Source organism: Carassius auratus, chromosome 24 (assembly GCF_003368295.1).
Source record: "Carassius auratus strain Wakin chromosome 24, ASM336829v1, whole genome shotgun sequence".
Lineage (NCBI taxonomy): Eukaryota > Metazoa > Chordata > Actinopteri > Cypriniformes > Cyprinidae > Carassius > Carassius auratus.
This window is the reverse complement of record NC_039266.1, coordinates 12520531-12538768: the sequence shown is the minus strand read 5'-3', so window position 1 is coordinate 12538768 and position 18238 is coordinate 12520531. Positions and strand designations below refer to the sequence as shown.

General features: G+C 34.7%; 1 protein-coding gene across 1 annotated transcript in view; it reads left to right on the top strand.

Moving 5' to 3' along the window:
- The window catches only part of trpa1b (transient receptor potential cation channel, subfamily A, member 1b), a 170373-nt gene that overhangs the window by 129999 nt on the left and 22136 nt on the right, over positions 1 to 18238 (top strand). Inside the window, exons 6-7 of the mRNA XM_026201071.1 lie at positions 15073 to 15191; positions 15378 to 15540. Coding sequence (XP_026056856.1) covers positions 15096 to 15191; positions 15378 to 15540 — 259 coding nt within the window. The 5' untranslated portion in view covers positions 15073 to 15095. The remainder of the gene's footprint in view (positions 1 to 15072; positions 15192 to 15377; positions 15541 to 18238) is intronic.

Genomic DNA, 18238 nt, shown 5'->3' with positions numbered 1-18238 from the left:
GTGTTAAAAGGGTGGCATTATTAGAAATAGCCTACAGTGAGCTCCTCTTTGAGGAATGGGAAGAAGTTTCTGGATTTATCCCTCCCCCCCCAAGGTCAGTTTCAGGGATCACAGTCTTTGCGACTCACCTCTCTGTGTACTTGCCATAATTGTAAGAGTACACCTAATTATGTAACCCACACCTGAAGGGATGACAAGCTCCGTCTACTTAATTAGACTGTCGAGAGAGAGAGGTAATTAACCTAATACAGTTTAATTACACAGAGTGTGTGTCCCTGAATGTTTAATCAAATGTTTATCTTGGTGTTCAATTCTGCATGCAATAGACTGGTATCATTAAACTTTGAAGTTATGGAAACAGTGAGTAGCCAGTTAATTTAAACAAAATGAGCAATTTTTTTTTCTGTCTGTAAATAATAAATGATGGTGTATTGTATTGAATGAAGAAACCTGACCGTGGCTCTTTTCAAGTGTAAGTGCTATTGGAACCAAGAAAGTTCTTGACCATTTTTTCGCCATTTTAGCACAGAGGTTTTTAACCAGAAGGCTGAAACCCACTAGGGCCACGGCAAACTTATCAGAGGATGACTTGAAATATTTATATATATATATATATATATATATATATATATATATATATATATATATATATAATATTTAATTGATATTTAAAAAAAAAATCTTACTCTAAATTAAATCAAATGAACATAATAAAATGAAGAAGTTAACTGAAATCGTATGTATTGGTATTTTCTCTCTTTATTGTTAACATACAGTTAAGTTCATATATTAAATTAATTAACTGTGTTCTTTCAACAGTATCAATAAAAAGTTTAAAATATTGCAGCTATGTCATAAGATCTGTATATAGAAACACTGCAAATATCATAGTGTATGGTGGAGGCCTATATGTCAGAAGTGTTTTAGCATTATAGGAACTAGTTAATTAAGTAGCACAGCTGTATCATTGATAATAATAAGAAACGTTTCTTGAGCATCAGATCAGCATATTGGAAGGATTTCTAAAGTATCACGTGACACTAAAGATTGCAATAATAACTGCTGAAAATTTGGCTTTGCATCACGGGAATAAATTACATAAAAAATGTATTACAATAGAAAACAGTAATTTTAAATTGTAATATTATTTTACAATATTTGTAGTTTTGAGCACATAAATGCAGCCTCATGGTGAGCATAAGAGACTATATATTTATGGAAGTTATAGTTTTTTTTCTATATTTTTATATTATACATTATACTAAATAACATTTATATATATAATGTACATATTATGTTCTTCATTTAGTGAATATGTTGTTTTAACGGCTGTCGACAATTCAGTTGATTGCTATTGTAAAAAAGTTATAGAAGATCCACAGTGTGCCATTTATCTGGCATTGCCAGCTGGCCACTCTCAGATAAGGGGCATTTTAATGGCTCTGGGAGGAACTGCAGTTTAATAATTAGATGTAAAGGTGACTTTTGATTTTACTACGAGGGTGGGCCGGCGTATGTGCTAAAGGGGAGAGGCAGTTTTCACTTAATCTCACTGGGAGAAAAAGCCACTGAAAACCAATAGATTAGATTGCAAATGAAGATCGCAATCTGGGTGCTCTCAAGCAAGGATGGAGATGAAATCAATAGGTCTCCACACCGGTTCAAAGAACGATTCAGAGGGAACCTATTAAAACAGCAGAAAGTGAGGGGAAAAGCACATTTCCTTTGCATCAGCGTGTGCAAAACCAGTACGATAAGCAATGAATAAATTATTGCATGCTTTACTGCAAGGTCAGCCGGGTGGCACGTCTTCTCCCATGGCGCTACATCCCACGCTAGGAAGAACATACCCACACGCGGGTCAAAGTCTTCAACCTTCCTTGTACAGCGCACACATACACATACACTAAACCCAATTCTTCTTAAACTTTTTTATTTCATATGGCTTGTTCATCCTGGGTCGGATAATGATTCTTCATCAGGACATTGTGCTTAACCTCTTCCTGGGCTGTGCATGTGGGAAGCTGCTCGGTATTGGAAGATGAGCACCATCTTTAACACTGAAAATGAAGTGTATCTAGCATTGAAACACCTCCTGTGTAAGGCCTGGCCAATCAATCTAATCTCTCATAAAAAAAAAATTCCTTAAATACTTGTGATTATTTATGTGATAAAAGGGGTAATAACGTGATGCCCACAATGCCGGACTGTGCAACTTGTGAGAGGGTATACATTTTCATGAAATATAACCATGTTCATTATTTATAATGTGCTGAGGAGGCATGTTTTGGGCATTATTTATGTGCAAGCTCTTTTCAGATTTGTGTCAGCGTTTTGTTTCAAGCTTGATCTTTTAAAAATACGAAGGTCGTGTTATGTTGGCTCCTTTTGGGTTTTTACCAGAGCCATGCGGTTACCTTTAGACATTTCATCTTTGTTTTTATTTTGCCAAGTGCCATAATGAAAAAAAGTGTCAGGACTTTTCCTTAAAAACTTAATCTGATGTATTTTTTATTTTTCTTGCCTGTCATCTTGTATGCAGATGTTAAGGGGCCAACCAGCGTGTTTATGAACTCTTGCAGTAATTTCAAAGAGTGCACAGATGGAACAAACTCACAGTGTCCGCACTGAGTCAGCACTGAGAAACTGTACTTATTTTTGATCTAGGGTGTATTTGCAATTCAAATAGGACTTCTCATGCACAGAAGAGCTTCATGGGAGCGCAAAAATATGTTTTAAATCTTACATTATTCTGAATGTAAAATATTCTTCTTTATTTTAAACATCAAGCTCTTCAACGCTCATTTAATTGCTTGTCAAAATATGTCCACAAGGTGGAGATGTGCTCATTAGCTATTAGCTGTTCGCTAGCCATATGGAAACACAAACCCTTTCAACTGATTTTAATATTCATAGCTTAAAGGTTAATACTAGGGCCTGTGTGTGTGTCTGTATGGGAAAATCATGAAAAATGGGCCACTAAACTGTCATAACATAAAAAGATGCATCTATCTATCTATCTATCTATCTATCTATCTGTATATATATATATATATATATTGTGACGAGTCGACTGCCTCCCACCTAATTATCATCACCCCCCCATCCCTTAAACACCACCCTTCACCAGGCTTCCGACAGAAGTGGTTCGTGAGAGAGGAGGGGCGCAGAATCATCCAGGACCTCTTGGTCCAGGTCTGGCAGCGTGTGTTGAGGCACGCCTGAAGCGATTGGAGCCTCATCACCTCCGCTGTTAAAATGGCAAGCGCGCCACTCCTCAAGTCTTCCCCCGTGCATGCATGCTGGTGTCCTCGTGGGTCCAGGAAGGGTGTGAGAGGGATTCGGTCATCGGGCTGGCCACACATAGAGGATTGCACAGCTATATGATTTTCCTGTAGAGCGAGAGATAAAAATAGTCCGCTTTGAACAGCGTGTACAGAAAGTGTTTTTCTATCACCAGTGTCATGAAACTGTATACCACACTCCTTATTATAAAGCCTGAAAGGAATCATAAACTTGAGTGGACTCATGACCTCTAGTATTGACCTCTATAAGCGACTCTGTACTGGGGGAAGATGTCTTTCATTACTCTGCGCACTTGACATCAGTGCATGTCGAGCTGGTCCATTCATACCTTTCCTGCCAAATAAAGCAGAGTATTTAGTGTGCAGAGGTTATATGGCCTCTAACGCTACTAAAAGTCTCACTGTCAGTTGCTTTTTCTCAGTAAGTGGCCTGGGATAGTGTAAAGGAGACAGATGGTGGTGTGCCTGAAAATAAGATTAAAGTGGGTGGAAGGGGTTTGAGACAAGTTAACAAATGCTCTCAATGAAAGACCCAGCCTATGCTCGTATCGATTCTGCTTTATTTGATACAATTAATTGGGAAAATATGCGTTAGTATATTAAAAAGATCACTCGTGCATGCATTTGTAATGCACTTAACCTGTCTGAGATTTTCTCAATTGCGTTTTCGCAGCTACATCAGTAAGTACAGGTCTACAGATAATTAAGAGGACTTACAGCTCAAAGGTTCTGGCTGACATAGTGGAATATCCTCCTTAAACTGCTAGTTGTCACGCACAGACAGTTTAAGAGATTTAGATGAAAGACAATGAAAAACGGTAATTCCCAATGCTAATCCTGTAGATTTTACAAAAGTCTTGCAAAACAGCAAAATATGAGAGAGCACATATTTCCATGACTTATTGTCATGAAGAGTCATATATGGAAGTGTATGGAATATGTACTATAAATAATATCATTACTTTTGGGTAATATCATTTAAAAATTAAATAAATAAATAGAAAAATAAATAAATAAATACATACATACATGGGTGTGACGAGACACTTATCCGATAAGACGAGAGACAAGACTGGGTTCACGAGAACGAGACGAGATGAGATGTTTAGACTTTTTAAAAAATAAATCCTCAATGATGAAATATATAGGGAAAAACAGTCTTTTATTCAACTGAAAAATGCAAAAAATGTACTGTATGTGTATTTTGAAATTAAAAATGTATGCAATAATAAACAACATGTAAACACTGCAGAGGGTTTTGCCACAAACTCAACTGACAGGCAAGTAAGTGCACAAAAATTATAATTTGTTTAAATAAAAATAAATAATAAACAACACAAAAATCCAAAATTAAAGTGGAAGTTGAAGCAGTAAGTCAGGTTTATTATTTGGTAGACTGATTTCCACTTTAATAAAACAGGGCCCTATGAAATCCATTAGATTGTTTCATACATTTATTTATTTATTTATTTTCATATGTTTTGTTCTGTATTGCTTTTTCTCATCTCCTTTTTAATAGTTAGATTTAATTGCATTAATTAACAAGCATGTCTAATTAATTAAAAGCATGAAACATATATATTTTCCCATCAATTTATTTAACATTTGTTTAGGGCCCTGTTAAATGTTTTATTTTTTCCTCACTATATTATTTATATGTATTATTGTAACTAAATTCTGTTTTAGCATGTCTAATTATTTGAATGTATAAACAACTTAATTGATTAATATAAAATTTTCTTAAAGTATTTCCCTAAAGTTTTCCCTTACATCTTTCTGGTTATCAAATGAAGGCATAAAACACTAATTTCATTTATATATAAATAAATAAAATTATATAATTATATCTGAGCAAACAAAGAGGATTTACTATTAAAATGAATACATGGAAGAAATGTTGTGTGATTAATCCTTAAAAAATAATGTTTGTTTCTATAATCTTAGTAGTAGTAGAATTGGTAGTAAGCTGTTTACTTTCTACTGAAAAATAGTACCATAATGTTTTAACAGGTTGCCGCTTATACCTTTACAGTTCTTTGTATGCGATATGAAGCTAGTTTTACTCAAATCAAATGGTAAGATGCTCATAAAGTGACTCATAGAGCAGTTCTGGAGATGTTTTTCATGTGTTTCTGACCTCATTTAGTGAGACGACAGACGCTGAAATCACTGCAAGCTTCAGGTGTTCTTCTGAAACCCGCATGTCTTCACCATTCATTAACAGAGACACGCAGAACAAACAGGATTCATATTTAAATCGACTTTTGCGTCTTTATATTAACAGACACATATCAGGATTTGATTAGAAGTGTAATGACCTACTTTTGATTGATTTATCAATTCAAAGTTTGACAAATTCTGTGACATTCCGCATTAAACTGAATTTTGTTTTTTCGACTGGATAAAGACTACACTGTGTAATTTTCCCGCTTATTAGGCGTCCACTTGCCTGATGTGAACATAAAATATCTTACATATCACCACTGGTGAAAGGGCAAGTGTAATGCAGATATATTTGAAATGCCTGGGTGAGGATATCGTCACGATATCATCACATCGGATCTCGTCACACTCCTAAAACATACATAACCAAAGTTTTGGCATGAAACTCTAGATGGTGCAGTTGGATAGGTCTAACTCAATCTGACATATTGACATAATTATCTTTAGGCACAACTGATTGGCTCTCTTCTGTACTTGCTTCAGTATCTCTCCGCCTTCCCTAGCTCCACCTGTATAGATCTGTGACTGGGTGATCATGTATTCTATGGCTATGGGGGTTATTTATTAAATTAAATTTATGCATTTAGCAGACGCTTTTATCCAAAGCGACTTACAGTTCATTCAGGCTAACACTTTTTACCTAACATGCGTTCTATGGGAATCAAACCCACAACCTTGCGCTGCTAACGCAATGATCTACCACTTGAGCTACAGGAACACTAATTCACTAATTATATATGTCACCCCAGACCACAAATCCAGTCTTGAGTAGCACGGGTATATTTCACATGTTCACACTTACATATAATAAACAGAGTAAAGGTTTTGTATTTTTTGTCCCGAACCCAGAGTTCATCAGATGCTTATGCGTGGGCTAATGAAACTTTGACTCAACCAATTAATTCAAATCACTGAATCAATCAACAATGAATCAGCTGTTTGCTAATATATGTATATCAATATTACATTTTCATGCTACAGTGTAGCCCAAATAGAGTATTAGTCACACAACATTGGTGTATTTAGATTTTTCTGACCATTTCAATTATATTTGAATACTCAAATGAGATCAGTCATTACATGTATATCATATGCATGATCATTGGTCATGTAATATAATATGACTAAAAGTATTACATAGTAAAATAAGCTCCAGCAGGCTATTCAAAAGTTTATTCCAACCAGAGGAGACCATACTGTACAATGAAACCCATTTGAGATGATAGAGCATCACTTTTGTGTGACGTCACCTAAAGTGAAGTATCTTATTAACATGTATGAGTAAGTATGAGTAAGCACAACCAAAACGTCTTTGACTTTAAGTTGTTTGTCTTTTTCAGATTGGTGTATTAGACCAATACTTCACTGGTAGGAACAGATTTAATTGATTTGTAATGTTATTACATCCTTTCATGAAGCATCACTCTTATTACTCCTCTTTTGTAGGATGCTGCGGGTAAAAGGTTCTGCTAAATTGAAAAAAAAAAAAAAAAATGTTTTTCCTGTTCTCAAATTCCTGTCCCTTATAATTTGACTCATTCTGTTTATTAAGTTATGTGCTTGGCTCAATAAGAATAAGATACAGTTTACTCAGAAGTTTTAATTGACTGTTCTGTATTTATTGGACTTTTTGTTGTTCCATCCTCATCAGTTTATTTCATATGTGCATGTTCATATACAGTATAATACATACTGTTTGTAACTCCCGATAGCTTTTCCACATTTGCAGGTAAAAAAATAAAATAAAAAATAGGAAAGCCCATAAAATTTTATTCTATATCTTGCAGTTCCAAGCCAGCACCACACCAGCAGTTAGAATGAATTGATTTACTAGAATTAATTGACTATAAAATAATTAAATTACTATATACAATGCTATAAACTGCTCTACATGATATCATCTCTTTATTCTAAATGCTAGTGCATCTGCCACTTTAAATTCTCAAGCTCATTATAACTAGATTCATTCTGATTGGGTGTTAATGTTTTTTCATACTTCAACTGGAAAAAATAGTTCTTAAAGTGATTCCAACGATATCATTTCTCTGTGCCTTTATCGTTATAGCTGTGGTGTGGACTGCTATTCTTTAGTATTTTTTTTTTAAACTATACCTTTATCGTTATCTCTATAGTTGTTGTTGAAAATGTGAACAGGTTTTTACAGATCATGAAATAAAGCAAAAAATCCTCAATAAGCAGATACTTACAGTAATTTAAAATCATTAAATCATAAATTACAAATTTAAATCATAGAGTTGTTGTTAGGCACAACATTGAGTGTTTACTTATTAAAGGCAAGTTTTCATAAAATAAACACACAGTAAAAAAATTATAATTTGTTGATTAAATATATAAAATAATCATTCTTCCACCAAGTAATGCAGTTCTTTAAAGGGGTCATATGACGTTGCTGAAAAAGAACATTATTTTGTGTATTCGGTGTAACGCAATGTGTTTATGCAGTAAAAAAAAAAAAAAAAAAAAAAAAAAAAAACATTATTTTACATATAATGTACATTATTGTTGCTCCTCTATGCCCCGCCTTTCTGAAGCGCATTGATTTTTATACACTGATTGGCCAGCTATCCAGTGCATTGTGATTGGCTTAATACCTCAACCGTGTGATGGAAATGTTACACCCTTTACCATACTGTAATGCCGTTTTCCGGCACAATGATACAAAAGCAGTAAAACCCATTACAAACAAGGCATTTGCTGCATTAAGTTGACATCATTACTGATTGCGTATCGCGCTGCATAAACATAAAACCATGTCTGCAATTGTACTACTACTCTACACTGCACAAAACTCTCTTGAATCATCAGTGGAAAATTATTTAAATATAAAATTTAGACACAGCCTTTGTGCCACAGAAGCACTGTAGGCTACTGGTTCATGAAACAGTTTCATCCTCCATAAAATTCGCTGCACACATCTGAATATTTGTGTTGAACTGTATATTAGCAGAATGGTTGCCGAACAACACACAGACACAGTGGTGCATTTATGCTGATTTAATGAGGTTGCAGGTGTGTGTTTATACAGTGTTTTATAGCCCCTTTGAATGTGGCTCAGCTAATTATAAAAAAAAGTGTCATGATCAGGTCAGAAGGTTTCAAACCTCAGTCTGGTCTTAGGAAGTCAAAGGATCAGACATTGAGCCAAGAGACAGAATTCTATAACGTGTGTTAGCTTTAAAGTTAATGACATGAACATATATTTTTGTATGCATTTTTCAAGACAAGCATGCATAATATATGTGGATGCAAGCAGTTTGTTGGTGAATCTAACATGTAGCTCACTGCAGGAATAAAATCATTTCTGTAAATACAGCAAGTGCAGATTATTACCATAATCACCCGTCCATTTGGGATATCAGTGTCAATGTACTAACCAAACTACTAGCAAAAAGCTTTGCCCAGAGTGCTCTCTGCTCTCGTAGGATTCACAATTATGTAGATATAAAGCTGATAATGCTCAGTTCCTGAATCTTTTAAAAAGTAGTTTCAAAGACATTTGGGAATTGTGGAGGAGTTTGCAGATGACAATCTCTACATGGGTTAAGATCGTGTTTCATTGTTCTGTGAAAAGCATTTCATACAGTCCAACTGGCCTATTACAGTATAAAGGCACTTAGTAATATTCTATGGGTCAGTAAGGACAACTGGGAACATTTATCAGAACATGAGTGATATTTAAAGCCTGTGAGATGGGAGGTTGGGAAAAATGGTGTGTTTAATTGTCATTAAGAAAATTGGACTTCTATGATAGTGCCTATCAGGTGGATCTTTATGAAAGGAACGTTGCACCTTTTATGGTGTTCATTGTGATTTTATTTGCTTTGTGGTGAGGATACTAATGTAGAGTAATTAAACTGTCAGGAAATTACTGAAATATGACCTTGGGGAAGGCAAACATGCAGGCATGGTTTTGCACATGATCATGACAGGTGTTTTCAGAAAACCCAACAGATATTTAATACACACCAGCTAAGCTAATAAGAGCCTCTGAAACAGAATCTCTAACATGGGACACTATGGATACCAAGGGTAGATTATTATGATTTTAATTAAAACTAACGGATTGTGTGTCTGTCTGTCTGCCTGTGCCTACAGCAATACAGTGCATAATTTCCAAACAAGTTCAAATGTTTCTATATAAAAACTATGACTTTTTTTTTCTTTTAGAAAAAAATTAAAACATGAAAATATCAATATTTATTAGTTTATAATATTAAATATGAGTTGTTCATGACAAATATATTATGTTTATGTAATTTGGTTACATAATAAATTAGATATGAATGTATTACTAAATATTAGATATAAATATAAATATATAAATATAATTAGGTATTAATTTTATACTAAATACTAAAGGATGTTATTAACACATAATCTAAAATTCAGTGGGAATCATTTTTTTTCTTCTACTAACAGGAATATAGTGCATCATTTCCAAACAAGCTCTAATTTTTACACACACACACACACACACACACACACACACACACACACACACACACACACACACACACACACACACACACACACACACAAACCAATTCTCTTGTGATGGGCACTGTTTATTATAAGAATCACAATCTCTCATTTGAAATGATAAATGAGATACAAATATTTGAATGGACTTGAAGTGGAATGGATGGATACGGAACAATCTGTTTGTCCTTATCTGACATGGTAAAAAAGCACGAGCCTGATGAGTATGCCTCTGTGTTTAGCTTTCTCTCTTATGTTTATAAATAATCATAAAGTAGGGGCAGCCGCTCAAAACTCATAAATATTTCTGCCCACTCTAGAGTATTTCATAGACTATCAATGTAATGAAAGTTGCAGATGAGTTTTACAAACTGCTCATGTTGATTACCTAGTTTCCTGACACTTGCAACCAACGCTTGTGGTGTATTATGTAAAACATTCATGCATTTTGAAATATATGACTTCATCTGTTGAAATCGTAGGAAGGCAGGTAGTGGGTAGTAAACAAGCACACCACATCCACAGTGAGAATACGGTAATTCTTGATATTCCCCATGATGCAGCATAATCCCTAGTTAAAGATGTATTTCATCTAATAATCCTTCTTCATTAAGAGTATGCCCACTTTTAATTCCAGCCTTTCCCTTCCCAAATGAATATTGTATAATCCATGCGATCAACGGGCTGGGGAGTCCAGCTGAGTCCGGCTTGATTTGATCTTGTAGCAAAGGACTGCTTTGAGATAAAATATCAAGGGGATTTACCTTAGAGACAGATTGGAGTGTGAGCTTTATCAGATCACGCGTGGTCATGTTAGGAGGTTCGAGGGACAAAAGGCAGCCAGTTTGAAGACAAGCCTCAAAAATATGAGTTTTTGCATGTGAGCTTGACAATGCTATAACCCTTTTGTTAGGGTTAAGGGCGTCTAACATTCATTTTAGATCTGTTATAACATTACTGAACATTGTGAATACACTATACTTTTTAAATACACAATAACCAGGTTTATGTACAGTATCTCTCATCAGTGAATCCAATTTAACTTATGTAAACCAATCTCATGCATTTAACTTATTAAATCTTCTAACTAATTGATGCATGTTCATACTTTTTAACAGATTTTCACAATTCTGCGTTCACAATTAACAGATTTATCCTGTTTCTAAGGACTGTGAATATTTTAGAGCTGTCATGGGACTGTAATTAATATATAGTAAATGTATATTAAATATGAAATAAAACTACACTTACATATGTATTAAATATGTATTGCATACTGTACGACAATGATTATTTATATAAAACCAAATAGATGTAAATACTTAATCACAAGTATTATATTATATTATTATAATACTTAAATTAGATTATATTTATATTCTATTCCTAATCATTTTAATATGTGGAAGCTACAATCAATAAGGGGAAAACGCACATAAAAAAGTCATCATCTTTTAATATTATTTGTACTTTTCTAATTTTACCTTTTAAATAATGCAAAGGTTTAACCATTGACAAACCAACAATCCATATTTTTGAAACTTTAATCTACTCTGAGCGAAGCCACAAGAAAGTGCACTTTTTTCAGTTCTGGGAAGTAATATAACACATGAAACCACAGGCCATTGTCCAGACATGTACTTTTACATTTCCCATAAGCATTTTGAAGTACTAAAATCTCATGGCAAATTAACATGGCCTTTAATGATTGCATCAGATGACATTGCCTCTGAGTGAGAGCCACTGTAACTGGATCTCCTTCAACCAGCACAGTATATAACTCACTTCATATTGAGAGAGAGAGAGAGAGAGAGCGAGAGAGCCAGACCACAGCACCCAACTCAGCACACACATCATCTACGTAGGTAGGAAAGAGTTCCATTTCTTTATGCCATCTAATAAACAACCATTTTAATAAGTAGTTTGTGATGCATGTGGTACAGAACAGAGATATTATGATGTATTATTAATATATGTTCAGTTAAAATTATTAAATGTGACATTATATGCCTTTATATTGTATTTAAGTACAGCCTGTAAATATATATATATATATTTGGTTTATCTGTTTATTTATTATGATGTTTTACTGTTTCTTATACTTTGGCAAGTTTTTAATAACAAATCTATTGTTGAGGTCAGTGTTAACAGATGCATAGCTTGCATGCGTGATGAAATAAAGACTACCAGTGATCACATTATAGATAATGAACTAATTTAGCAGAACTTCAATGTATTTTTTCCTCTGTTATATGTTGTGAATTGTAAGATGACTTTAAAACTGATTTGATGACAACACAAACAAAAGAAACCAATGTGCATCTCTGCACACCTGTGCGACAGGCCATATTCCAAGAACAGACTGCTGCGTTTATAGCAGTCCAGGTCTGTCTCATTTAGCAGTGTTTGTTCAGTGCTTTGCAACCATCTTTAGTGCTTCATCTTGAAAAGTCTTCCTGTATATACACTGTGTCTGCTGCAAATTACACAGACGGAAATCCATCAATTAGTGCATTTATCTGACAGAGGATACAATGCATTTGGATGGAAATGAGATTTTCTATGACAAAGTTCCTAAATTGGACAGTTTTCCAAGAATGGTCTTACACAAAAGATAAAGGCTACATTGCTTCAATCTGAATTTAAAAAACACGTGGATGCTGTCATAAATGTACAACATGACAACATATTCAATTTTGCATGTTAACTTTGTTACTAATTGGCAACTTTCATGATTACTTTAATGTAGAAAATACTTTTAGCAAATCAGTTTCTTTTGGGTTGTTCATTTCCATGAACCTTTTTAAAAAATAAATAAAAGTAATAAAATCAGATAACCAAAAACCTTTAGTTTACATCATGGCCATGAGCCGTGACCTAATATTTGACAGTCAAAAATAGGTGGTATTCAAAAGAGGGACAATTTTTGCTCTACAGAACATTTGATTGAACAAAACAAATGTTACAGTATATCAATGTATTTAAAGTTGTTTTATCTAGATTAGTTCATTTTGAATTATAGCGTGAATGTATTTTCTATTTTTCTGTGTTCATGTCTTTATAGCTAAATGCTACTCTGATAGCAAAAATAATTTTGGGTAACACTTTATAATAACTGCACACTATTAATCATTAATTAAGCATTAGTAAACAGATAATTCATAATTTATAAAGCATTAATATACAGTAATAATCAGTTTATAAATACAGATATAAATGCTATATTCTTGATTTAAAAGCATATCTATAATGTGTAATTTCATACTTTATTCATGATCAATTTATCATTTCTCAATGAAGTATAGGATTAGTAACAGTTATTTAGGAGTTGCCAGTGATTCATAAGATCACAAAAAACGTAGTAAATTCAGGTAGTTATAAAGCATTTAGTAGTGGTCAGTTAACTATTTATGTGAGCTCATCTAAAGTGAGGACTAGTTATGCCTTGTAAAGCATTTATAAAGGATATTTAAAGACTCAGATATCTTCTAAACAAAAAACAGAAAAAAACACAACACAGTGATACAGAACATAGAAATATTAACAGCCTTTAAATCTCATTTGTAAAAGCTTAACAAGGCATAAATAGTCCTCACTTTAGATGAGCTCACAAAAATAGCTCACAAACAACTACATGAATTAACCCTGAATTACAGTAGAAATACATGTTAATAAACCATTTATTAACACTATAAGTAACTATTACTATATGTCTGAATAAAAAGATGTATGAATGCACATTTAAATAGTTTATTAATCATTTACTTACAATTTCTAAGTGATCTTATGAACCACTGACAACTCCTTAATAACTGGTGTGTAAATAATGCTATACTTAATTTAGAAATGATAAATTGATCATTAATAAAGTATGCAAAAACAATTATTAAATACATTATAGATATGCTTTTAAATCAGGTTTAAAGCATTTATATCTGTATTTGTAAACTGCTTATAAATGTCTATTAATGCTTTATAAATGATGAATTAACTGTTTCCTAATGCTTAACTAATGATTAATAGCATGCAGTTATTATAAAGTGTTTCCTGTTGTGTTAGTGTTAAGTGTTTACTCTGGGGTCAGAAAGATTATTATTATTATATTACTTTAAATAAATGTATGCTTTTTGTTCATCGTTAGATTGATCAGAAGTGGTAAAAAAGACATCTATAAGGTTATAAATATTTTTATTAAAAAGAAATGCTTTTCTTAGAACTTTCTTGTTCATCTAAGAATCCTTAAATGACAGTTTCCACAAAAAAAAAAAAAAAAGAAAGAAAGCAATAAGCAGTAACTGTTTTCAACAATGATAATAAGAAATGTTTCTTGAGCATCAAATCAACATATTAGAATGATTTCTGAAGGATCATGTGACACTGAAGACCGGAGTAATGACTGCTTTATATATCTATCATGTGTCTGTCTGACTATATATATTAAAAAATATTTTGCTCTAGCTTCAGTGTAGTACAGTAGCTTGTGTAGAAATGGCAAAATTATCAAATGGGCTGCTCTAGTCTAATTCAATAAAACAAAAACAGGCATATTCTGTTGCACTTACAGTAGGTCAAATAGTTTTAAATAAATTCAGTTCTTGCTCACAGTCTATAACTTTGATTCTAAATTTAATATATGCAATGCTTGTTTAAAGCAGGACAATGTGGATATTCAAGCTTAATAATGTGAGCATAATCAATGGAAAAATCTCCCAAAATTCAAGATAAATAATGAATCTCGACTCACACTTTCAAAAAGTAATTCCACCCTCATTAAAGAATCCAGTCTTCATTTTAAGTAGACACCATATGTGACAATGGCTTTATTGCTATAATGCTTTACTCACACTCACAGCCTCTGAGAATTTGCATGGCAGGCTGGCATCGTTGTCACTTTCGCCTTGTGGCGAGGTTATTGTGTGCAGGTCCAATCACCTGCTCTCAGTTCAACCTTGAGCCTCAGCACACAAAAGCAGCCGTTGAAGCAAACACAAACAATGCCATTCTGAGGATGTTATTAATGTCAACGACTGACCTGTCCTTACAGAATATCCCCACTAAGCTCACCAAATGCAGTTTGGAAAGGAGTTTGTGAGGCGAAACAGCTTCCACAGATGTGTGATAAATGAGGAGGAAACAGCCCTGGATTCTGAAGATGTGTTTGAGGTGGATGTTGTTTCTGTTTTATACACTGTGTGTGTTTTTGGGGAGCTGGGGGTGGAGGGGAGTACAAATATTTATGGAATATGATCCGGTACAATAGCAGTTGGTTGAACTGGATCTGACTTCTATTACATTGTGTTCGCCTCCTTTCCTTGGCAAGATGCTTCCATAATCTTTTCCTCTTGCCAGTTGGCTTTTAAAGGGAAGGCTTCTGCCATCGACCACCGGAGCCAGAAAAGTCCGGAACAGCTAAGCTTGAGGGATGAGAATGGAGCTAGTCCGCTACACTATGCCTCAGCCGGAGGAAACGTGGACATAATTCGCCTCATTGTTTCTGTCGTGGGGCCTGAGGGTAAGATTTACACCTTGACAAGTTTGTAAAGGTTTGATGAAAAGAAAGCAGCGACTGATCTTTATTTCCGTATTGTGACAACATATGAAACATGAAACAGATTGTCAAAAAAGGAAAAAATGTAGAGCTGTGACTTTGGTTTAACCATCGGTTATCTGAACGTGACAAAAGAAATGGATCACATTTAAGTGGACTAGATGACTGGAGAAGTCCTGTCAAAGGAAAGAAGATGGAGTTATTATATTTTGGCTACAAATTTACAAGCAATAAATAAAAAGTAAAAAATTGAGATAGTAATTTGAAGGTTACACTTTATTCTGATAGTCCACTTTATACATTCTACTTACTATAAGTAACTTTGCAACTACATGTCAACTAATTCTCATTCATTTGCAACTAGATGTCTACTAAGAGTACACTGTTAGGTTTTCATTTTAAATGAACCCTAACTGACAGTTTGTAGATGAACCTAGATTTGGAAAAGTAAAAAGGAAGAAAATAACTTCCAGTTCTAGGAAATAAGCAACTGGATCCAACTTTGAGGCCGCAAATAAATCATCTACTTAATCTGCATGAAATGACATTTTAACCATCATGACAAACAACATATTTTGAGAAATTACACTTGAGACTTTGTTTTGCACTAATTGCATTGTACATATATAGATGTGTTCTGAAGGCCTTGTCCTTAGGCTTTGTTTATTCACCTCAGTCTTTTGCTATTCAGATCACATCAGGTCAATGTCTCATTATGTTCTAATGATTATAAAACTATCACATAATCTCCCCAGGGATCACACACTTACGTCACAGGGAGGCTTATTGTGAATGCAGTACTTCAATAAATCATCGACAAAACAGAGCCACCAGTTCACTCGCTACGATGGAAAAAGGCCAAATGATATTCAGAGTGCACATTTCTCATCCTAATTACATCTATTACAAAGCAATATCCTGCTGAAATAAACAAACCAGCCCAAGGTGGGAAGGCTGGTCTCCCAGATTGTCTAAGATGATCAGTTTGGTCTGTGTTTGGTCACTTGTTAGCTGGTTAGAATGGCAGATGAGTTGGCAAACCAGCTAAATACATATCATACAAGAATAAAAGTGCAAACACCGTCCATCAGCCAATTCTAAAGATTTTAATTAGGGGTGCTCCGATCACGATCGGCCGATCGTTAATGCGCATCTTGTCAGTAAAGCCGGTTATCTAATCAGTGGTTAATTCCATCAGGTGCGTGATTTCACGTAGAGCAGCTGTTACTACACAGAGCCATTGTTAATAGAGAAGATGCGCAAATCCACTTCATTTTCAGCGTTTATTGGCGCATCTTCTCAGTTAACAACGGCCCTGTGTAGTAACAGCTGCTCTATGTGAAATCACGCACCTGATGGAATTAACCGCTGATTAGAGAACCGGCTTTACTGACGAGATACGCATTAACGATCAGCCGATCATGATCGGAGCACCTCTAATTTTAATGGTCATGTCAACCACAGTGCTGATTGTGTTCACAATGCTGAACCAAATACTAACCCTAACCAGTAACCCTGAACTTGAGAAAACTTGAAGGGTTAGTGATGCCAAAGACTACAGAAATACAGAGTTGGTGCATTATGACTGCTCACATGCATTGGCTAGTCTAGCCTAAAAAATTAAGCTTTTTAAATGCTATTTGAGCTTAAAGTCCACATGAAATCAAAATTGACTATATTTACTTTGTTCGCCTAAATTGATCGTTTTGTGCTGAACAATTCATCCATGCGAGTCAATCCACACACAAAAAAATTTTGGCTTCATAATCTTTAATCAAAATCTGAAAATGCCCCTCCCCTCTGCATTGGAGGACCTTCACTGATGACGTAGGCTTGAGGAATTTGGTGTCTGCTTAATCCGTAACCACGCCCCTCCAACTGACAGTAGACAGGCTGCCTGTGTGTTTGCCAGCATTGACAGCGCGTGAAAGGAGAGATGGCGAGGAGGTGCATTTTTGGTTGTGGAACTCACGGAACACTTTTCCCTTTCCCTAAAATTCCCTCGTTACGGTCCAGATGGCTCGATTTTTTACATTTCGAGGAAGGAGGGATAACAGAGTGGTCATGGATGTGCTCGAAGCACTTCACGCGCGAATGCTTCAAAAATTGGACAGAACACGAAATGGGGTTTGTGAGATATCTGTCATTAACAGATAACGCTGTCCCGTCAGTGTACACCGTTGGTACCTCACAAAGTTTGACAGTTGAACTAGCTACAACCAAGCTCTTGCGACGTTGAACATCATACAGGGCTGCCAACATAATCCTCAACAACCGATTATAAACTTGCGTTTAGATCTGCCTCCATTTTTTTAATTAAACACCTACTTATCTAGATCCAATCAGGTGCTAGTTGGAAAATAAGCCACGCCCACTATTTTCCTCATTTATTATTCCGTTTCCTTCAGAAATACACCACAACACTGGAGAAAAGTCATTTGCAACTTCCGTTTCACGGGGACTTTAAGAAGCAACATTCATGGGGCAGCTCATTTGAGATTTTGTTGCTTATTTTAAATATGTAATTCAATTGCGAGTTCAGTGAGCAGTTTTTGATATTTCAGAATTCCCCCAATTGTTTATTGGGGGATTTCGGGTGAATACTGGTTGGAGTTTGACTCCTAACCCTAGGGTTGTGGGTTTGAGTCTCGGGCCAGCAATA